The sequence below is a fragment of the Cinclus cinclus genome, chromosome 1 (genome assembly GCF_963662255.1).
Source record: "Cinclus cinclus chromosome 1, bCinCin1.1, whole genome shotgun sequence".
NCBI lineage: Eukaryota > Metazoa > Chordata > Aves > Passeriformes > Cinclidae > Cinclus > Cinclus cinclus.
The window spans coordinates 18026541-18050205 of NC_085046.1; the positions used below are offsets into that span (position 1 = coordinate 18026541).

A 23665-nucleotide genomic window follows, 5' to 3' on the forward strand; every position below is an offset into this window, starting at 1 on the left:
TTGGCTGTCAAGCCCTGATGAACACACCCCCCTTACATTTTATCTTCAAGTGACCATACAGGAAGGGTTGAGTTCTCTTTGTTTCCTGGGAAATAAAAAAAAAACAGGTGTTCATCTATTTACCAACCTTCACACGGACAGTAAACAAAATTCATGGAAACAAGCACTGTGCTGGTTTTACAGAAAATACAGTTCAAAGGTTACAGGAACAACCTACAGCACGGTGCGGAATAAGAACCATCCCCTCCCCACTGAGCTCACCCTGAACAAACTGGAACCACAGGACACCACTTCCTCTTTGAAGGGTGAAAGCAAAATCTGACCTCAGACCCAGGGCTGCCTGCAGCAGGCGTTTCTGTCCAGTAAGCAGAAATATGCCTGGACACTTTTTCAGCTACAGCCATGTCTCGTGAAAGCAAAAATTGACATGAGAAATAGTTTTTAAACTACTTGTAATAAAATTTAGTAGCCATGTGCAAATCAAACCCTCTCATATGATGTTAACAGAAATAATCCTTTCTTCTGTAAGACTCACATTCACACAAAGTCATATACAATGATAAACATTATTGAAGTTTATTAACAAAAGCTTTGTACATATCTTTTCATACACTTGGAATTTTACATCTAGTCAAAATAACAGCACATTTCCATCTTACCTTTTGTACAAATGGTTACAGAATATCCACCAGTGGGGCAAGTAAGTAAAATAAACCACTGGTTTACTTTTGTAAAGTATCTACAAAAGTGATTTGTGACATTTTTAAAAAATTCCCCAGAACATATAAAAATAAATTATTTTTACTTTTTTCAATTAAATCTACTAATTAGAAATATTACAAATCAAAATATCAATGTTTTCTTATGAATTCTTCACAATACAAAACAGATTCACAAAACTTTATTTACAGAAATGAGGTAAGAACTGTGCAATGTTTAACTAAGAAACATATTGCAGAATTAACATGTTCTTCCAAATAAGTACACAGTGGAGGTCTAATTACAGCTGGGTCTTTTCCGCTAATAATTCCCACCTCACTCTTGATTAGTGGTCATTACCCCCATTTAAACTGTCCTTCACCACTCTGCATAGACTCACCACAAGATCAGCAACTGCCCAAGTGTTGTAACAAAAGTTCACCCGTTTCAACCACTGGGAACTTTTAGTGGGAAATGGTAACTCACTTTTTTGGTAACTTATTAGTGAAAAGTGACCCAGGTAACAATCTGCCTGAGCTCTCTACAGTGGTATAAACACCTCTAGGAAAGGCAGAACAAGGCTGCTGGTGCAAGACAGAATATTCCTGCTGCTAACAAGGACACGTTTAGTGCATGATCAGCTGTTTGCAGCCATTTCAACAAAATGGAGGTAGCAACAGGCACTTGGTTTAGGCCAAACACTACACAAACTTCTTCCAGTGTGGCCTTCTCATCTGGTAAGAAAACTTTGTCACTGGAACCAAACTGGTTCCTTTAAAAACCTCAGAACTCTAAAAATCTACACCAAAATTAATAAACTTTGGATTCCATACCATAATTCTTATTGAAGAAAACCTCCAACTATACAACAATAGGAATTTAAAGGAATAAAAAGTCAATTCAGGAGTCAATTCCCTTACAGGTCAGGTTCCAAAACAGGTGTGTAAAAAAAGAAACAATGAACAGCAAGTCCCAGCTGCCATTACAAGCTCAGTCCAAAAGGATCTATTATAACTGCAGCAGCAAGATCAGATGGGCTGGAGTTGAGCTGTTAAAACCACTGCTCTGAAACCAAAGCAGTGCATCACTGCAGACAGTTTATAGCCTTTCAGTCTGTGAGATTAGGACTGAAGAGTCAAGTGTATGTTCTTCCATGGTAGAATTCGTACTTAGTACCATCATATTGACAAAATAATTATGATTTGTAGAGCTTTATCTACTTCACAGTCTGAGACGTTAAAAAGTACATCCATTTTAGTGCAACAAGAAAGCAAATGAAAGCCTACCAAAATATCCTTACGAAAATTATTAACCTCTTGCTGTGCAGTAAGAGTTCCTTGTTGCTCTTTTTCAATCTGCAGAAAGGGAACCCGGGGTTTGCAGCCACATGAAGTGCTAAAACAGCAGGACGTGCAGGGCTCAAGTGTCATTCAAATGTCAACTCTTCTCTGACGCAACTGGTCCAGTTTTATCATTGAGCCTCTGTGTAAGAGAAAATACTTCTAAAAATCAGATTATAACATACAGAGCTAAGTAAAATTCAGTTCATAAAGATGACAAAGCAGCTGAGGTACATTCACTACAGCAATCTAAGTAGTAACTCTGCATTGTAAAAAATAACCATGTGCTGTAGAATAAAAAGTGGCAAAGGACAGAATAATTAAAGGACCAGTCCTGTATTGAAGCAACAAATGCTAATGTCATGAGAGGCAGCACTAGAAAACAGCAACTCTCCTACTTTCATTCCTCCAAAAGTGGCTGTTCCTGGCCATGGGTGTCTCCAAAACTGCAAGATGGTCAAGAGAAACACCAGGTGACCTCTGCTACATTTGCCCACTGGAGAAGGCTGAAATCTACACTTCTCCATCAGAACAAATACAATTTACAATTTGCCCATCACAATTCTTTCTTTCGGATATTGCTACAAAGACATTTCCTGCAAGTACTGAATAAGACTGAGCAAAAATCTCGTCTCATTCACTGAGTATACAGAAATGCCTGAAAACCTATTTAAACTACAAATGAGATTAAAACAGTTGAACTCTGGCCAATAGAGAATTTGTTAAGAACAGTTCAACAATCTATGCAACTTGTCTCAATTCTAGCCTCAAAAAAATACAACATCAATTTTGAAAGAAATTTTTGGGAAGGGTTTTGTTCAAAAGATGTTTTGAGATTTCTTGGAATTATTTACAGCTAACTGTTAACCTAAAAACTGTAATGACGTATTTGTAAAAATACACTGCAGTGTACAGACCTAGTAATGGCCATTTAAAAAAAAACCCAAAAGATCACACTGAATATTTTGCTCAGAGGTACACCAAATATAGGGTCTTAATTCCATTCACTACTAGTTTTTGAAAAATGAGGGGAGATTAGTGTTAAACATATGAGAACAAACTGTGAACATTTCTGCATGAAGGCAAGGCCTGGAAGCAATGCCAGCACGTTTGTTGTGACAGTCAGTGACCCTGACAGCAGGACCCGACCACAGTGACCGCTTGCAGCTGCGACGTCACAACTGCCCAAAGCACAAAGTTGAACAGAAGTACGCACTCACAGTTTTGAATGGAAGGGAGCTGTTTCCAGGAAAAATCATCTTGAAAATTCATCAGTTATGTGGTTTGTGTCTAGAAGCGTGTACTGCCTGGAAGTACCACAGAAGCACAGCCCAGTCCTCCACCAGAGTGCTCCTAAAGTAGCTGGAGGATTTGGGAGTGGGCAGCAGAGAGAGGACTCGTATTTAGCCCACACTCTCCCCACCTGCTCTTGCAGACAACCTTCTCTTTCTTCTCTACCACTACCACTTGTCTCTCCAAGGAAGCCGAAACTTTATGTCTTCCTGCTCTATTCATCCTTTGTTTTTCCCAGCTTCATATGCTCCTTCCTTTATCCTCTCAACTGTACAACCCTTAAAGAATGAAGCCTGTTCTCTGATTTCCTGAAGAAAGAATTCTTGTCCCTTGGGGGTGGAGATCATAGGCAAATACTGAAGATAATGGAACATCTTTGCCAGAAAAATGTCTCTCGTTTCTTTATCTGTCTAGGAAGGGTCTTACTACTCTATGAAGCGGAAGAGCTGCTCAGCCTCCCAATGTACAGCCTCATTTTCCCAGGCCAGCACCAAGATGCTCACAGCCCATTCTCCTGACACAGATTCCACCTTGCCAGCAATGGGCTCCTCACCTCTCAAACCATCAGCTCCACAGGGCCTGAGGCCCGGCCAAGGCAAACTCACCAGCAAAGTGGTAAAAGAAATTATCCACAAAACAGTGGATGCAATGCTGGGGAAGAAGTAGGGTGAGGAGGACTAGGACTGCAGTTGTAATTACAAGAGGAAGGCAAGGGTCACTGGATTGGTGTCCTGATCCAGGGAAGCAAAAGTATGCAGCAGACACGTTTGGTGTGACTAAAAGTTCACAGAGTTCTGACCCTCATTTAAGTCAAGCCCAAGGCTCAAGAAAAATAAAATAAAGACAAAAATCCATGATCTTTGATTTGTGAGTACAGGCACATAACCTGCTTCTTATCTTTTAGTTACCTCCTGGAGGTACTGCATGGAAAGTGAGGTGAGAAGTATACTTACTGTCACCTTCTGAGCTGTGTTATCTCCATGAATTGTAAGGAATGGGTTGGTAGCAGCTGCATTAAGTGGTGAGGCCTGTGTGCCTGAAAGTAAGTTGTTTATGGGTATCTGTGCTCCTCCAGTAATCTGCAATTGCTGTACTTCAGACTGATGGTGTTGGTGATGGTGATGTTGTTGCTGTACTAATTGATACAAAAGGGCCTGATGTTGTTCCTTGAATAATATGGGGAGAGGGAGGAGGAAGAAAAAAAGATCAGTAATTAGTTGCTGAAAAATAGCTCTTCCCTGGGTTCCTGCTTATCCAGATCTTCAGTCAGTGCAACCCGTAAACTAATCCCAGCTAATTTAGGTTACACTAATGAAGTTCCATGAGACCATGGGAAAGAAAGTTCCTGTCAGACTTCCTGAAATCAGCAGCTCAGCAGAAATTCAGCTAAGCCTGCTGGCTTCATCAGGCCTCTGTCAGAACAAACATACCTGAGAAGACTGTGTACTAAAACTACACAATTAACAATACAAAACCAGTTAACTAATGGCCTATATGAATACTACAAGCAGAGCGAAGACAGCTCACAAGATGATATCCAAAAGAATTTGGTAGTGTTCCAGTGGAATCAAAGACAGGTCACAATACTGTTAGAATCCACATATGCTCCCAAGCTCTGCTGCCCACAGCTGATGCTGAGAGAGACAAGCCTCCATATCCACATAGGGCAAAATGGGACTGAAGGCACTAGGGAATGATTCTTCTAGCCATACACACAGCCCAGTAATATCCTAACATTTTACAGGACTATTATCCAAAAAGGTTGAAGCAAGTGAAAGACTAAAATATTATCAAAGCCTTTGATATCAAGTTAAATGTATTACTACAATTATATTAAGCTGAGGAGTTTATCCATGCTTTAGAACACAATAGAGGAATAAATCATAATTAACTGAAAAACTTACTGATGTGAGTTGCTGGGTACTTAGTAATTGCTGAAATTGCTGGTGCTGTTGATGAAGTAATAGTTGTCTTTGTTGGTCAGAAAGCAATCCTAGTCCCGAGGCACTGTAGGGTTTGACAGGGTAATACTGTGGTTTATATGGAAGTATGGGGACTTTTTACTTCAGCTTTCCATTAAAGAAAAGATGTACACAAATGGACAGACCCTATTTAGCATTTTATTTCATACTGCAAATATTGTCTGACTATCCAGTTGCAATTTCTGACACCACCCCCAAGTCTCATTTACGCTGAGCAACAGGAACTTCTTGCCTGCAGCATGTCTACTCCGTACATGTTATTTGAAACTCAGATAAGAATTACCAATTATAAAGTACTTTTCAAATAGTTTATACAGAAAGGCCAGATTTTATATTACAAGACAGCTGTTGCAAAACTTGCTCGTTACCAAGAATTTACTTTACCTTGGTTTCCTTCTAATTTCCATCTTTTGTGTCATTCAAACCACTCATATTGCCCACAGCAATTGTCTGTAATTCAGCAAACACCTTCAGCCTTGCAAGGGGCCAAGGGATGCTGCCATTCAATGAAGATGCCTCTGCTTTTGCCAACTACTCCACTCCCAGTCTGTTTTCATGCCTACATAAAATTGCCTGCAAATACTTTAGAAACTGGGCAGGGCATAGATCCAGCTGACAACTAGGCTGTAAATAAAGGGTTTCTTCAGCTATACCAGTTTACTGCAGGACCAACAGCATGAATGAGGGGGTTGGGAAGAGAAGACCAGGAAGACAGCTGGATTTACTCCTTCAGTACAGTGTTAACTTTTACTAGTTTTAAACACCTATTAAAATATTAAGATGTTGTTTCATGATAGGTTTATCCTGCTGTTGAAAAGTTAAGTATTTCCCTTTCAGCTGTATACTTCTGTCCCCTCCCCTCATACTGGGTCTTGCAACCTGTGGGAACTGAGCTGAAACTTTAACCAGTACAAAACACACTGTCAGATTCTCAATTAATGTAGATGAGGTCACTATGTGATGCAGAAGTTCCAGCAAGAAGGTGTGCACAGGATGACAGGATTGCATGTTGGGATTGGTAGTAAGGAATTATTCACTTCAATCAGTCACAAATCCACACCATTAGGCTACAATCATGTACGCTCCTCAGGGCATAGTATTTATCTTGCATTTTTACAGCAGCCAGCAAACTGTAGCCCAACTGCTGTAATTTGACTTTGTGTTAACCAGCCAATATGAAAATACCCAAAGCATCATCATTCTTTCCTACTGGGACAGGGCAAGCCACGTATAAACTTTATCTCAGACCTTGCTGCATGGTCTCAGCACTATGTGGACACACCTGGTGGGCTGCACCTACAATTTCCTATGGGGAAACAGAAGTCTATGTCAATGAGAAGTTTATGGGGCTAGATAGAATCCACCTGAAGCCACTGAGGGAGCTGAGGGACTTGCACACAGAGACACTTTCAATCATCTTCCAGCAGCCCTGGCTCACTGGGATCTCAAGCTTCCAGCTGACTACAAGACAGCAAATGTGATGCCTGTCTAAATAAAGTCTGGAAGGAGGATCTCAGCATCAGGGCTTGTCAGTTTGATCTCTGTGCCAGGGAAGGTCATGGAGCAGATCCTCCTGAGAACCATCACATCTGCAGGACAACCAGGGGATCAGGTCCAGCCAGCACAGGTTTGTGAAAGGCAGGTTCTGCTTGACTGACCTGATCTCCTATGACGAAATGACCTGTTTGGTGGGTGACAGAAAGGCTGAGAATGCATCTACCTGGACTTAGGTAAAGCTTTTCACACTATTTCCCACAGTATTCCGACTAATATTACCATTATTTCCTTCTCTTTTTACCTCACTTTTTCTGTATTCTTCTATACTGGAATGAATCTTCTCTGCCCTTTTTGTTCATTCTTTTATCTCATTCTTTCTTTTTCCCAGATCATGTTTTACCTTTGCATGTCTTTTTTTCTGCTGTTGTTCTCCCTTCTCTTTAATAGCTCTGCCTGCCTCTCTTGCTCTGCATTGTCACTTGAAAGAAAATACCCTCAGTCAGCAGCTGAGATCTCAGTAGCTAGAAACAAAACCAAACTGCAGAGGACAAAATGCTGCAGCTCCCAAGCTTCCCAGAAGTGACTGTTCACTGGATCTCACCACAGAGCTTTCTCTAAACCAGACCAGCTTGGAATGTAAATTTAATCCTTTTCAGCTTCTCATTAAAAGGTACATGATCATCTGAAACTCTCCATCCTGTACTCTTCCCTGGTTGTGAGAATCCAAAGTAACAATCCTATCTCTTTCCTCAAAACACTTAATCTCCCACTTGCTGGCAATCTGTACTAAGGCATTTTTCCCCCAGAAAAGGATCAAGTATTTTTCTCTGCTGAATGAATGTGGGTTCTTTTACCTACAACTTGAAATTCTCTCCAACAACAGTGTGCAAGTCAGTGTTCTCTCACCTCCTTGTGTGTCACAGTTAGAAAGTTCATATGAATAAGGACAATATGCATAAAGAAGCCTTCAGGTATTGGTGAACACTGCCTATTTTTCACATTAAACTGTTGGAACAGATTCTGAAGCTTGGGAAGTTGCTATAACACGCAACTTCCAGGAACATCTGGCAAGTCTTTTAAAATTACAGAACAATACCCTGAAGTTAGAAAGCAGGGCTGAGTTCTCACATAGCTCTCCAACATGTTGCCAATACTGATTTAAACCACCTCCAACCTTGACCCCAGCACACAACCTAACCAGAGTCCAAGGGCTCACATCACCAGAGCACCAAACCTTTGAGCCTGCCTATGCTTGGTGCCATTCAACCTTCCCACCAGGGCAGTTCAAAGAGCAGGGGTACCCTGGGAAATATAGCACTAAAGAAATAGTCAACCAGTCGCCACTGAAGCAGCACCAAACTCAAGCCTGGCAGATGTCCCATAATATTCCAGAACGAGTAATTTCAACCAGTGGAAAGTAATTTTTGTCTATTTTTTCCTTCCTTCAAAATCATCCCAGAGTCTCTTTGCAACTTAGTTCCCATAATAAAATGTTTTTTCATATATTTCACTAAAACATTTGTAATGGGACAAGCAGGAATGAGCAATGCACATGTCATTATCAGAATCATATTAGCACCAACATTTCTGAACTTTTCCCTTCTAAACATACAACCAGAAATACTGAGAAGTCATGGAAAATGAGGGTAATTGTGAAACACCCCAAAAGGAAGAGGGCCTGGGAAATGATGTGGGTGAGCTCAAATAAAGCAGAGAACGGTGTGAAAAGTGCACTTTTCAATGTAATATAAACATTAATTTTAAATTAGTATTACTGAGGGAGCAGTGCAGAAAGACATCATGCCATAATAGAAACAGAAAAGTGGAAGTGCTGACAGATTTGTACAGCATAAGCTTGTTGTAGCAGAAAATAGGGAGATATTGGGAGTATTCCAGACTCTACTAAAGGTTAGAATGAGTGCTTAAGAACAGGATACTGGCTGTAGTATTTTGCATGAATTGGAACATTCTGCTACTAGAATTCTACACAATGAAGAGTTACAGCACTTAAAAAAAAGAAACAGAAGGACTTCTGCAATACAAAGAGAAGCAAACCATCTGTCTATAAACAAAATCATTTGAGAAAACAGTGGCATGACTGGTATTTAGCATAACTGATGTATTTTGGCAGTACCTGAAAGTGGAAAGCAGCATGCAACTGGTTAATAATGATTGATCCTGTCTAGTATTTCTCACTCTTTCTCACACTTTTGGGGAAAGAATGCAAATTTTTTGTGTTTTTTGCAAACCTCTGATGCTCAAGAAAGACACAAACTTTTAATGAACAGAATGCATTTTGTTTATCCTATGAAACCTCATGTTCTCAAAGGATATAAACTATGAAAAATACAGGCTCCATAGGAAAAGCACAATGACCCATGCAAACAGTATACACCTGAAAGGATCTGATTTTATGGGCCTACAGAAGCAGTACCACACAAAAATACAGTTCACAAATATTCAGGAGCTGCCAAACCAACAGGAAGCAAAGAAACTGGAAAGGGAAGCTAGGAAATTAGGGATCCCTTGCCTCATTCCAATCACGTATGTCCTTTTTTGATGGATAATCCACCATAATCTCCAAAAATAAACTCTACTTAAAGACAAATAATCCGCTCCCTATTTACAGGCACTTCTTTTGACACAGAACTGTAGTTCTCCTTCCCAAGAGAAGGACAGGACAAGGGGTATGGAGAAGGCAAGGAGTGAGAAAGAGTTGGCCCAGGCTCTGCTCTATCCCAAAATACTTCCAGACCAAGAAGCCCATTCCTCCTCCTGAAAGCAGCTGTTTCCTTTTGTTACCCATTTGCCTTGCAGCTCAAGCAGTAGCAGTTTATGCTACCGAGGGTACCTGGCTTTGGTGAAGGGCTGTTAGGAATCCTCACAAATTAATCTCTTTTATGCATTTAGAAAGCAATAGGAACACTGCTTGAAAAAACTACTTTTGTTGGGTTTGGAGTGAGTGCAAGCAACTGAAAACCATGCAACTGTATTACAACTTTGGTTAGTTATGCCTATTACATCTAAAGTTACGTTACCATATACCCTCCCCTTCTCCCCCTCCCCTCTTCTTACTGCAACAAATGGTAGCTTTTCCAGTGCTCCTTTAATCCTCGAAGAACAATTGGCAGGGCAAAGAATATTGTTTTCTGAACTAAAAAAAGGAGCTGAAGCACATTTACATAATTACATTTGTTTGGGAATGTGACTTGATTAAAAAACAGGAATTCACTAGGATTCCCAAAAGCTCTTTAACTTGACGATTTGTGCTTCCATGAAATGCCTCCTCACTTTCATTCACAGGCCAGGAACAGAAGTTACTTTGACAATTATAGGTGAATGAATAAAGAATGTATTTGGAGTACGACAAATAAAAAAAAGCCAGCTAACCTGAAGAACAGCAGGCACTATGAGGAAAAACATACAATCAGTGAATTCTTACCTGTTATTTAGCGTGGTTGGCAGAGGATGTGTTGCATTGGGTGGCACGGTTGCATGAGTGAGAGAAGGGTTCTGTGATATTGTTGCTGGGGTCTGAATTACCCCATTTAAAGCCCCTACAATTCCATTGATTGCCAGCTGGCTGGCTGGCAGTGCTCCAATTATTCCACCCACAGCCGGCACTGCAGGAATGGTGGAGGTTACAGTCTGCATACCACTAGCCAGTGCCCCCACTGTCACACCATTGACCTGCTGAACTCCGGGGACTCCCGAGCCTTGCTGGGCCGGACTCTGCCCAGCAGGTGGTGGAGTGGAAAGCGCTGATGAACTGCTGGTGCTTTGTCCGCTGGAGGTTATCTCCTGGTGTCAAAACAAACAACAAAGCCCCCTCAGCTGCATAAAATTTCACCTAACACCACAATGCAAGGACTGGGATGAGTTAACTTGTAACAAGTTTAGGTTTAGAAGAAAGAAATAAAAATTACCTGATTTAATACAGGAAGAGAATTGTCCGGTAAAAAACTGTTTCCCAGATGAGGGCTTTTACTGCTGTTCAAGGAATCAGTGCTAGGTGCTAGGTAATTATTTCAAAAAACACACAGTGGTTAAATTTCTGTAACATGTAAAAAGATTCAGAATAATTATTTCAAAATTATGACAAAGCTAAACACAGAAAATGTAAAGTCAACTTTCAAATCATTACTGAATAGTAAAATATTAACTAAGTAATTGGCGAATCAATAGATTCAAACATATGTGATCCAAACTGAAGTAAAAGAGAAACTGCACTGAAACAAGTAGTAATCTAAAAACCAATTGATGTTTAAACATTTAACACATCAGCAAATACTTGGTGTATGTTCATCCTATGTTTATATTCATCTCCTATCAATGGCATGTGTGGATGAAATAAATTATTTCATATAAATACATGTTCAAATTACTCTGACACTTTAATAATCTCCTGTACTTACGTGCTTGTACTGGAAAGGCATGTACTTGATGAGAAGGGCTGGGATTTGAAGTTATTGTTGGAAAGGGCACTGAAAGCTGTGCATTGAGAAGCTGCAGTCGCTCCTTCTTTGCAGTCAGGCTCTTTATCTGTTCTTCCAAACGCCTATTTTCAACTTGAAGTTGGTGCAATGATTTAAGCATTCCTAAAACTAAGACAAAAATGCACACATTATATTCCACAGTCCCATTCAATGAACGAGTAACACCTTCATTCAGTTTTGAATTCTGCATGACGTTAAGACTAGCATATATGTGAAAATATAAAATTATTACAGTTGTCTGAATTTTAGTGGAAATATTTAAGATTAATTTTCAGTAATTTAAATTACAGAAAAAAGTTCATAGTGTGTTGTGATAGTAATTTTGGAATACCTCTACATCTTGGCTTAAATACTGATGGAGTAGCCACCATACATTTTAAGCAAACAGCAGTACATGATAACTTAGCCCCAAATCACAGTATAAAAGTAGCAGTATTTTAGTAGCACAGGTTAACTGCCTAGCTGGGATAAATCCAGTTCAGCTGCAGTATTGGGTACTGCAAACCTTTTAAAGCAAAGACAACGTCTAAAAAAAAACCAACCAAGTTTATGAAAAGAGAGTTTTTCTGATGTAATGACTTTTACATTGAATCATAAATGAACAGAACAATAAAAAACCAGAAGTCCTCCGACGTGAAGCTGTCCCAGCGCACCTTGGCGGGAGCTGCGAGCGGCGATCTCGGCATCCCCCAGCAGGGAGCACTCTGTGAGCACCGCACTTACCCCCCGCCTTTCCAGAACCAGGGCATCACCTTCTCCACCGACCTCATTTTACCAACCACGGGTTTCTCAAACTCCCGTTTGGTTTCAGAACTTGGATTTCCCAAGCAGTACCACAGTGTGACTGTAAAGCCACAGGGATAACCTCCTTTTTATTTTTTTCTTTCTTTTTTTTTTTTTTTTTTTTTTTAAATTCTGAATTGTATTTGTTTAACGTGACCTCTGGAGCTACTACAGACATAAGTCTACTGGTATAGGCACATCTGGTCATTTCCCAAGGATTTAGCTTTTATCCCTCCTCTTCAAGAACATACAAAGGAACCCTCAGTGAGCTCAAATGAGATGCAATAAGACTTAGCTAAACCTGTCCTCCAGCTATCATGTTTAAAGGATTATCCCCGCATGAATTTCCTCACAATTAGCATTTTTGTCAGGATACCATTCATAAAAATACTAACTAGATACCTCTTTACACTACCAATGAGAAGAATGATGCGTTCAATAAAATATAACACAAACCATAACCTGGAATAAAATAAAATCTTTAACATATTCAGTGACTGTCTTTGATACGGATACATTGCTGGATATGAAGAGCCACGTGATCTACGGACCACTTATGCTTTTAACATATGCATTCTTGGACTATTCCACTCTATTAAACATAACTTGAGAAAATAACAATTTGCTTGCTTTAGGAACTCACAAGAAAGGCAGAACATAATAAAGACATGAAAGCCCAGTAGGACACCTGCCTAACATTTGTAAATATTTTCAAACAGCAACTGAAGTAGAAAAGTCAGATTTAAAAACAAAAGATAGAACAATAAAAAAAAATATGCCAATTTATATCACACAACATAAAGAAAAATGGGGAACTGTATTATAATATTTACAGTAGTGGATCTAAGAGTTCAGAATTCTTTTCCAAACACTGCAACTAGACCTGCAAGTTACTTCCTCTTGCATGACACAATTTCCCAATCTATAAAAATGTGGATAATTAGAGATAATGTAGATAATGTAGAGAAGTCTTCTGCAATCTACTGACGCCATGTGCTGCAGTAGGAACAATGCTAGAACTGTACACCACAGTTATATTTCAATTTACAGCAGAAAACAAATTTTATTAAAATTCTTGGGCAAGAACAGAAGAGCAGGTCTGAGTAAGCTGGCAAAAGTCGTAATAAAGAGATTGTGAGTACTTACTGTCACTGGGGGTGCCTTGCTCTAATAAAAACTGTTGTCCTTCACTCCACTGCCTCTCGAGAAGCTGTTCTATGCTGGCTGCTACTGGGGGCAAATTTTCCCCACAACCATTCCCTGATTGATCATAGCGAATCTGCAAGCTGCTCACAGGGGATCTGTGGAAAAGATTGCAATTTATTGTTTAAAGAAAAGGATGAAAGGAAATGTATTAGAAAAAGGCTGTTGAAATTTCTTATCTTATATCAGCTCTTAGCACCTACATATCTTAGTCTTCCAAGACTAAGCTAATTCATCAAAATCACGAAGAACTCTTGGTTCTCACTGCCAGGGCTTTAATAAAAGAAAGACGTATTATTACAGTGTGAGAATTTATACTTAGAAAGCACATAACCTCTTCTTGCATACAGACTAACAAGACAGTAACTGACAAACGGCACCGAATTAAATTATACAACACACACTTCTACAGCAGGAAACCATTATAATACAGATACACAGGGCACCGACTTCGAGGGGAAAAAAAAAAAAAACAACCCACACCAAACTTCAAACCTTTCCCTGAGAAAATTGGGAAAAATAAAACCAATTTATTAAAATCATCACATAGAAAGGCCATGTATAATTCCACTGACTAACTTGTTCTAAAAACAGTCACATAAATCTGGATTTTTGAAGGACTATATGAAAATATTAGTTCAAAAGGGATCTAATGCAAGTTGGAAGTTATCCTCTGCCTGTACTGTGAACACTTAATATACCTCCTTTTTTACTCATGATCACACACAGTTGAAAGAATAATCCCCTTGCCACATGTTTTTTTCTCATTCAGGAGAAAATTAAATATTCAGCACAAAGCCACTGAGAAAGCTGGCTACCTCTCTCAGGCCCTAGGAGAAGCTTCTTTTACATTGGATGGAGCACAATTTAACTTGTGGGCAAAGCCAGATGTTTCATGTCTTTCTGACTCGGGTTTCTGGTCTCATGTATGCATGTTCCCATTTCTCCTAAAGAAGCAACACCAAAGCCCACTAAATGCTGGTTCTTGGTTCTGCTGCTGGTTGTTTGGGGGGGCTAGGGAGGAGGGCTAATCAATTCCAATGAGCTCAGATTTTCAGGTATTAGTTATTACTGCAAGCAATTGGTGCCATCATGGGAACACAGCTGTACTGTTGCACCCATAATGCAAACTTACCAGCAAGACCACCACAGTCCCAGTACAGGACAACACAGAGAGCTCAGGAAATCAGTGTGTTAATTATGATTACCGTAATAAGCAGTGGTCACAGCACATTAGCTACCTAATGACTGTCGAGCATTTTGTAGGCACTGGAGCAAAGCGATTTTTACTTTTACGAGAAAAGGTTTTAAGTAGGTGACTTAAGAGCTCTGTTAAGTATTTATAAATAGTTCCTCTTTTGCATACAGGAAGAAAGGAAAGCACTTGTTAAAACAAGAAGCACTGATGAATGGGTAACCAAGGTGGTGTTTTTTGACAAGAGATGACAACTCAACAGCATGTAACAGTTCTGCAGACACGGCAAAAACAGTCTTAAAACACTGTTTACATGATGCACTGAAGCAGTAAGAAGGAAAGTTTATGCAGAAACATTCTACACAGAGGTACTACACTTAGGCTTCACACAAACAACCCACTTCAGAAAAAAACAAAAAAAAAAACAAAAACCAGAAAACAAATACATAAAACCCCTGAACAGCTCCCCCAGAAACTTCTCTCTCTCTGCATGTTCCTGAGCAGTACATAATGCTGCCCTAACAGAGTGTTCCTTTGGAATTTTAAATCACCAAAAAAATTCTTGTTGGGCTTTGGACTGCTTCCTATCAATTTTGAAAAGGCAGAAATAAAGCAGTACATGATGTATAACCTCTGCAATCCTTCACTGGAAGCTGATACAAGAGAAGAATAAAAAAAAATAAAATCCAGATTTCTGTATATTGCAACATTACTCAATCTCTCTTCCAACTGAACCCCTAGCTCATCTTTTAGATAGGGTATGGTTCCTGTGTGCTACGGTTGAATCCTTATTCCAAATAGTGTTAGATCAGAATTTCCAAGAGGATTATAAATGTGCTGTCTGGTCTGGTCCAATCCTGCCACAGAGATGAGAACCCTGTTTCACAGCTTGACTGCTTTCACAACTGTTTTTTTTTATTAAGTTTTGTAAAGTTACCCATACTATAAAAAGCATTAATTAGAAGCAATACTGCATTTAGATATAAGCATACATACGGATTTCACTGCAGGTATTACATAACACATTTTTAAGTTAAGTATGGAGTAAAAAAAAGTTTCAGTGCTACCTTGGGAAAAGCAGCAATTCCTTTGCAAAATGGAAACAGCTCGCATATACCGGGTATATTTATATTTCTCATATATATATTAAAAGTTAAAATACGACAGCTTAAACATCAAACGCTGTGGTTATATTGGGGTACAAAGATATAACAATATGAATTGGAAATGACCATACAAGCTCATAAGTCACATATGCCTTCTCCGAAGAGCTGCAATCAGCTGCGTCATCAACAGCAAACAAATGTTCTGCAAGTGTTTTTATTTTAAGCAACTCGCTGAAAATCACATGGGTCTTTCGGAGAACTGTGTTATTTATGTATCTCATAAGCTTCAAAGGGAACAGAGTCAGAACTTGCAGCTAAATAATTTTAATAGATAAAGCAGGTAACATTCAGAGTTGCAAAGTTTCCAGACAGCAGATTTTTTTACATTAACTTTTTACTCACTATAAACCATATTTTCAGTAACCAGAGTTACTTATTTACTAAAGTGGAGAAGGTGGAGAGTTACCTAACATTTTAGAAACTTTGACATATGTTTAGTCTTTTTTGTCATGCAAACCAGGGGTGAAATTCGCTGACTACTGAACTTAACGGAATGAGTAGGTTTTCTAAATTTTTTCCATGCTAGGTATTTCAGACCAAGTTTTTCCATCTTTCAATTCTGTTACTACAGCACCAATTTCTCCCCCTTGCTTTCTCTCACACCACTCCCACCTCCCCCCACACCCAGATTTTTGGCTTGTTTTTGAAAAACCCTGCCAAGCCAAATCTCTCTCCCCTTTGCAAAATGCTACAGCTTTCATACACTGCAGGAAGCTTTTCAATTGTGGATTGAGGAAGCCTTTGTATCATCCAGTTCCCCTTCAGCATCCCCATCAAAACCAGTTGGTATTTTACCATGCTGTAAGTATTGGACTGTATATACCCTGAACATACACGCTCTGCAGAAACATCATATTTAAGAAGTTTACCTTCCCAAATATTCAACCAAAAGACAGACTGAACTCAGCTATGACCAATGCAAATTGTGCAAAGACCAGGTCTTTGCATATTAACTAAGAAGGCATTATAACTTGGAATCGCCACAGCCTGTACGTGTAAGAGGACTACTTAATATCAAATCAGAAGTCCTGGAATTTCCTTATTGCTGAGAATTTCCCTTTGCAAAATTCTCTGAAACTCCTTGTCTGTGTCAATTTATATGCTAACGTAAGTACACATATTTATGCTAAGAATGCCATCTAAACTAATTTGTAAATTCTCTATTATTTTAGAAGCAACACATATTGGAAAACTGAAAAACAAGTTCATGACTAGGTAATAACACCTAAGTATTATAATGGATAATCTCATCCAAGCAAGATGTCTTTTGATTAATTAAGGAATATAATACAAAATCAACAATGCCAGGCATGTACATTAAATTATCCAATTTGGAGATATTTGTTATAAATTACCATAATAAACACATGCTATAGCAATAAAATTCAGTATTATAATGCTATTTTTGTGTAACTAGCATTTTTTAACTATCCTAAAATCTTTTTTTTTCAGATAAATCTTTTTTTCAGATAAATCTTTTTCATGATTAGTCCCTAAGTAAAAACCACAGTAATAACACCATAAAATCTAACTCACATTGGATCCAATATGGAAAATAAAGCCCTCTAAAACAAAGATTTGCTTAAAATATACAAAAAACATTACTGAAATATTTAAAACACAATATTTAAATTTTAACAGCAAGGATTTTAAAAGAAAATAATATACAGTTTCAGCAGAATTCTTATCTCAAAGTCTTCTAGCAAATGGGAATTGTAGCAGGACAAAAAATATGTTTTTTTTCTACAGAGAACTGGTACAAATTTTGAAGTTGTGAGGGAAAAGGAAGAAAGTATTTGCTTGGAATTTTTACTGATACATAATGTTTCACACCATCTTATTCTTGTGATCATTGTTAAGTATATGAGATTCTGGAATTTTTGCAAATAGTACTAAACTAGGATTGTGGTAACAAATCTGAAGAGATAAGCAGTATATACGGATTAAGTGACAGATAAACCCCTCTAAAGCAAGACTCTGTTTCTTAAGTAAGGGAGCAAACTAACTTACCTACAAACGTTAATTTGTAAACCTAATTTCAGTTAATACAGAAGTAAATTTCAGCACAATTTTAGCTCTCTGGACGTATGAGGAATTTTTTTAGAAGGATATATTGATATAAAAATACATGTATTTATACATGTGTGTTTATATTTTTATATGTATGGGCGTTTAAAACACTTTGGTATTGCTAGTAAAAACAGTGAAGCTTGCAAATCTTAAAACATTTCCTCTGCCTGCACTTTACAATGCAAATAACGCTTACCGTGGTGAGAGACTTCCTCTGGGTGATCCTGCTCTGCCAACAAGGCTTCGGCTGTTATCTCCGAGATCTTGATCTGCAGTGTAAATATTTCACAGCTGATAAATCGCCTTTTCTAAGGTAAGAGCTTTAATATCTGATGTAGATATTTTAAAAATACCTTCAATCTCAACTTCTATCGGTAGTTACTGCTGAAGAGTGAATAAGTAACTAGTTTAAGATTGCTGAACTGTAGCATGTAAGGTGTTGTCCTTACACATTTCTGAGGCTGTACCAGGCCATGGATTATGTTCACTTCTTTCATTCCTTTCAGTTTTACAGCACAGAAGCGTGGTTTGCATTTGCAGTACCCTCCCCTCAGCCACTTTTAATTTGTACGGTGAAAGTAATGAATCACAGCTGTGGACAGCTAATCTGTATGCTTATCACAGCAAATCCTGATGCTCTGTATTTTTTTAACACTTTGCATCCCAAAACAACTCATAAAATATATAACACATTAAACTTACTGCTGCCATCTAACAAGCACGTATTATTCTGCAAATTTACTGAAAACTTTATGAAAGCGTATAATTCACTAATTCCTATTTATAAGCAAAGCATAGGAAAGCCCCTTGCTAAAAAGGTAGTAAAACAAACAAAAAAGGCCTCATTAAATATACGAAAACGTTTTGCTTGGAAGGACTCAAAAGGGTTATTTTCCCTATGGCCTCTCAATAAAATAACCCTATCTGCCCCCTTCAAGGTTGCCCTCCCCCTATTCTGAGTCAAGCGACCTCCGACCCCTTGGAGGGCAAAGACATGACTGATCCATTCTTGGTAAACTGCTAAACTCATTCCCTTCCCCCAAACAGGCATGACTACTACGACATGTCAACAAATCCTTATGGAGGGAATGAAACAAAGCAAAGCCAGCGGCTCATTAAAACCGCAGCGGAGAGCCCGCGGTACCAAATGCCAATCGGTAAATATTCACAAGATTATTAAATGCTGCACAAGTTCTCTAACGGGATCTCTTTCACACGAACTTGTATGTAATGCAATTTCATGAATTATGCAAATAAAGGTTTCAACTATTCACGACAAAACCCAGAGCTGTGTCACTCTGGCTGCAAAGAGCTGGGAACTGAGCGCATCAATCACAGGAGTCACAAGAGACACTGGTGCATTCCTGCCTGCTGATGGCTCTGCTTAAACATTTACATTTCACACACCGAGGGAAAAAAAGGGGGAAGAAAACCCTCGCTGTTCCACAGAACAACTAGAATTTACTTCCAACACTTTGTACAGACATTTAATAACCAAAAGTTGAGCAGAAATCAAAAATACTATTTAACAACCTTTTTATAAACAAGGACTTCTGTGAAGCTGCACATTTGCACGGGCAGAGGAAGCTTACCTGCTTGGCTGTTTTCAGACTGAGATATAAGTGCTGCCACGGCTGAGTTTGGATTCAGCCTATTGCCATACATGTGGGATGGAGGCAGACTGAGAGAAGATCCAGGTAGGGTGTTCGCCTGCAAGAAACGAATTAAAACTTGAATCCTCTTTTTATAACGGGGAGGAATGCTGAATGCATTTTAAAGAAGCCTTCTTAATGCACATTTGTATTTTTGTAACTCGAATGCTTTTTAAAACAATGTATTTAAAAGAAAAAATGTTTTCCATTTGTGAGCATAGAAATAGAATTGCAGTACTTCAAGAAATAGATCAGGTTTTAAAGTGTGTTGTATTTGTGGTTGGCAAGATCTTATAATTAAAGAAATCCCTTCTAGTAAAAAAGTACTGTGGCAAATACTAAAAATACCAAAAGTGCATTTTAAAACCACCACAGTTTGCAGGAGGGGCAGACTTCCTTGCAATCCTGAAGTATGCGCTCAATGCTAGGACTTAGTAGCATGGTGACCATGTGGTTATCCTACTAATTATTTAATCTTATTAAACCATTTACAAAATAAGGGCAGGTAGACAACAGATGTCTCACAAATGCTTGGGTTCCTTACATCACAAGCCGGCTGTGGAGGTCAAAAGGTCCAACTTTCAGCTCTATAGTTTAACTACACAGAGCCATATTTCCTTTGCTCAACTCCATCATTAGTAAAACGTGCACAGTATTTTGTTACTTCCTATTTTGATAGACTTGGAAGCCTGGTGTTTTTTTGTTTTGTTTTGTTTTTATTTTAAAGAACGCAAACAGCCATTACAAGTATGTTTTCTATACAATAGGGGGCTCCGGGAACCACAGCTTTGCCCTGACCCCATATAAGGAACTGTATTTTTGGCAGTTGGCCAGCTCTACTTATTGAAGAGCTCCCAAAGTTTGTGTTCATTCATGTTGCTAACCACAATTCTGAAGGTCTCTGCTGGGACTTGTGCCAAACAAGCGAAAATGAACCCTTAAACAGATGAAGCTAAGGAGGCTGGCCAAAATCTTGCATAATCCAACGCAATAAAAATACCTTCTTCCTTGGCTGCTTATGCTTTTTCCCTTTCGAAGAAAAAAAGATTTGTGTCAAATGCTAAGTTGCACAGACAGGCAATCAAAGAAATAAAAGCACGGCTGCTTATTTTAAAGGCATTTTCCTACCTGATAAAAAAATTATTTCAGAACAAAGAAAAGATTGCAGGGGGGTAGAGGAGGTGGAATCAAAGATACACAAACCTGTGTGATCACTGGTTTTAAAATTAATATCCTAAGAAAATGTAAACAACCTTTACAAATGAAACTTTTTTTGAAAAATGAAAAAAGAAGGCGAACAGTAAGGAACTCAATTTGTGGGACATTTTGACATGCATAACTGCACACAAGAGACAGGGGAAACATACTGGTTATTACAGCAAAATATTACAGAGTATAAACTATGTCTCTGGAAAGAATCACACACTACCATTAACTTTTGGCATTCTGCCAACATATTAAACTTGATGAATGGACTTTTATGAATTCACACAACTGTTTTCAATGATGCTTTATTTACTATATACTGGTGAGAAATTGTGCCTGATATTTACATTCTTCTACTGTCACAAAGTTAGAAAAAGCCACAAGTAATTGCTTACAATGATCAGGGGTTCACTCACTTTTCAGTTTATAGGTACATGCAGGATTGCTAGACATGGAACTGCAGCATCGCTTCAAATCTGACTGTTACTTCTTCTGGCTGTTTGTTTTGGTTATTTTAAAGAATTGTGTATCTTTAATAGAATTAATCTGAATTATTTCTAAGTCTTAAAAATAATGCAGGCATTTCCACCTACCCAGGTACAACAGCTTCCAGAAATACAATATGTATTACTACTGTGACACTGACAAAGGCAGCAATACTGCACAGGTCCTGCTATTTTCCTTAAAAAAATGTCTATAGGGCAGTTCCAACTTAACTATTGTTGTTTCCAGCAACCTTCAGCTGCTTTCCCCTCAAAACCAAACAAACTTCAGTCAAATCCTTTCACTGATAAAACCTTAGAGAATGGAGTATTAAGAAATTCAAACAGTATTATAATTCAACCGTATCTAAAAGGCCAGACTAGGAAAACTGAAGTTTATATGACGGTGTGAGTTCTATGAGTAGGGGGTAGGGTGGGGGTAGGTTTTATACACCAAACACCAGGTCTTACTTCTGTTTAGTTTTACCATTTTTCCCCTAAAAGATTTTGTTTAATTCCAGTAAGTATGTACTGCTCACATTTGACACAGAGGCTTCTATACTTAGCTCTCAGTCCGTGTAATTCACTGCAAGGCTGCTTAAAACAGTGCAACTGCAGCTATATAATAATTTATGATGACAGGGTAGCTATAATCAGCAAGGGGGATACACGTTTATTTGACTGAAGCATGCACAAATACCTTTAAGAACTTTCTAAAAGTACCTAAGTATCTTGAAGGGAGTTGCTGAAGTCTGTTGAGTTAACTATCACACCACGAAACAGAAGACATCAAAGGAATTAAACGTTTGCTAAGTGGGTTGATGTAACAGATCAAAAGACTTAGCAGGATTTAAACAGTATCTAAGAACTTGAGTTTTTTCACAAGTAGTGGTTTCACCCTAAATGTTACCCCGTCTGCATTTTAAAATAACAGTAAAGGTATTTTATAAGTTGGAACTATGTAAGTTTCAATGTCATCCTGCATCCTATGCAACTCTTAAGGCAAAAAGACAAAATAAAATTGTTCAAGTAAGTTGAAGGCAAATTAAAAAAAACTTTGAAAATACTTTTTAAAAATGGCAATGTAAAATGACAAGAATAATGATTTGTGAAGCTTTCTTCTATATGTGACGACTTCATCTGACAAGGAAGCAGAGAAGGTGGAGGAGTGCTACATTATTTAAAGGTGAAATAGGAGCTTCATGTTTCACTCACAGTCGAAACAAGCTGTAGCAAGCATTTATTAAAAATGCGCAATCATCCTGTCAATACATATTAAGGTCACAGGACTGACACATGTTCTAAAATGCAGAAGTTTTAATGCTGTATTAGCCTTTATTTCAACTGTTTCTATTTAAGCACTCAACACAAAACATTATCAAAATGTATGAACTAATAAAAACTCAAGACTACTAAGTATTTATTTTGAAAAGGCAGCAAATTTTCCTGAAAATATTTTAGCAGAAGGATTTAAGCCCATCTAGAGGTACACAACACACTGCTTTCCTCTATGGCACATTCAATAAATCAGTAAAGCCGTAAGCAGCAGAGCAGCACAGTAGGATGATGCATTGTAATTCAGAGAATGCCCATGTGCAGTAAGAAATGATTGATATTTGACTAATGTTTAAAAACATTTCCTCTACAGCAAGACAGAAAGTACAAGCATGTTCTTCTAATTAAAGAACGAGACTTGCAAGTTAACTGCATTTAACTCATATATATAGATGTCCTCCAAAATATTTAGAATAGTTTTATGGTTGCATGACTCCAGGATACTATGTAACAGTGTGACTCCAAAGTTTCCAGAGCATTCATATCTGAACATTTACTCCCATCTGAAATTTCCAGGGAAAGCAGTATCTTTAATCAAAAGTTAAATGTTCTTTCAGCACAAGAAAACAAATGGGAGAAAAAATGAGACAATGCTTTGCTGTATGCAATTAGATTGAGTTGCAAAACTTTGAGACTCTCTGAACATGCCTTTTCCCCCATTCCTTTCAAGTTTTATGCTATGAAATATTTTCTGATAACAGGCCTCATTTCTGCCTCAGCTCTACACCAGTAAGGTTTTAATACTCTGCGTGTGATGAGAGATGAAACCAAGTGTGAACAACTTTTGGGTCCCATGAGTAGGCTGACTGTTGAAGCTGTCAGATTCAATTGCATCATTCCACATTATTCAATGCCCCAAACTGCTCCCTAATTGTTAGAGGCTTAACATATTCAAAACCATTGTTTAGGCTAATGCTGAAATGCCTACAGTTGAGTTTCCACAAAGAAAGGGGAGGGATTTAATTGTAGTTAAACCATTACTGAACTCTCTTCTTTTCGTGATAGGGCAAAAAGGATAGCCAGAACAACCAATTCCAAGACAGCTTCTTAATCAGTTTATATCCAATCAACACCCCTTTCCCCCTCTGCTTTAAAAACTGTGATTGCTGTATTGTAGCTTTGTGTGATATCATCATAATGCTTTACAATTAGTGACATGTTACCTAATTACCTATTTCCGCTAATATTTATTTGTCAAAAATCATTTCAAAGGTTAATTTTATTTCTTGTTTAAAATAAAAATATATCATTTTTCCTGTGGTTTGG

The 23665-nt window shown here is 38.3% G+C and overlaps 1 protein-coding gene across 4 annotated transcripts in view; it reads right to left on the reverse strand.

The window, feature by feature from the left end:
• Positions 1-558: 558 nt before the first annotated feature.
• Positions 559-23665, reverse strand: part of MLLT10 (MLLT10 histone lysine methyltransferase DOT1L cofactor) — a 124791-nt gene continuing 101684 nt past the window's right edge. For 2 of the 4 annotated variants that reach the window (XM_062507412.1, XM_062507438.1), the window contains 9 exons: positions 19317-19434; positions 17921-17993; positions 13237-13391; positions 11227-11415; positions 10738-10826; positions 10254-10612; positions 5237-5339; positions 4286-4498; positions 559-2198 (listed from right to left, as the gene is read on the reverse strand). In XM_062507412.1, coding sequence (XP_062363396.1) covers positions 2130-2198; positions 4286-4498; positions 5237-5339; positions 10254-10612; positions 10738-10826; positions 11227-11415; positions 13237-13391; positions 17921-17993; positions 19317-19434 — 1368 coding nt within the window. In that variant the 3' untranslated portion in view covers positions 559-2129. The remainder of the gene's footprint in view (positions 2199-4285; positions 4499-5236; positions 5340-10253; positions 10613-10737; positions 10827-11226; positions 11416-13236; positions 13392-17920; positions 17994-19316; positions 19435-23665) is intronic. The other 2 variants (XM_062507420.1, XM_062507428.1) reach the window with 2 other exon arrangements.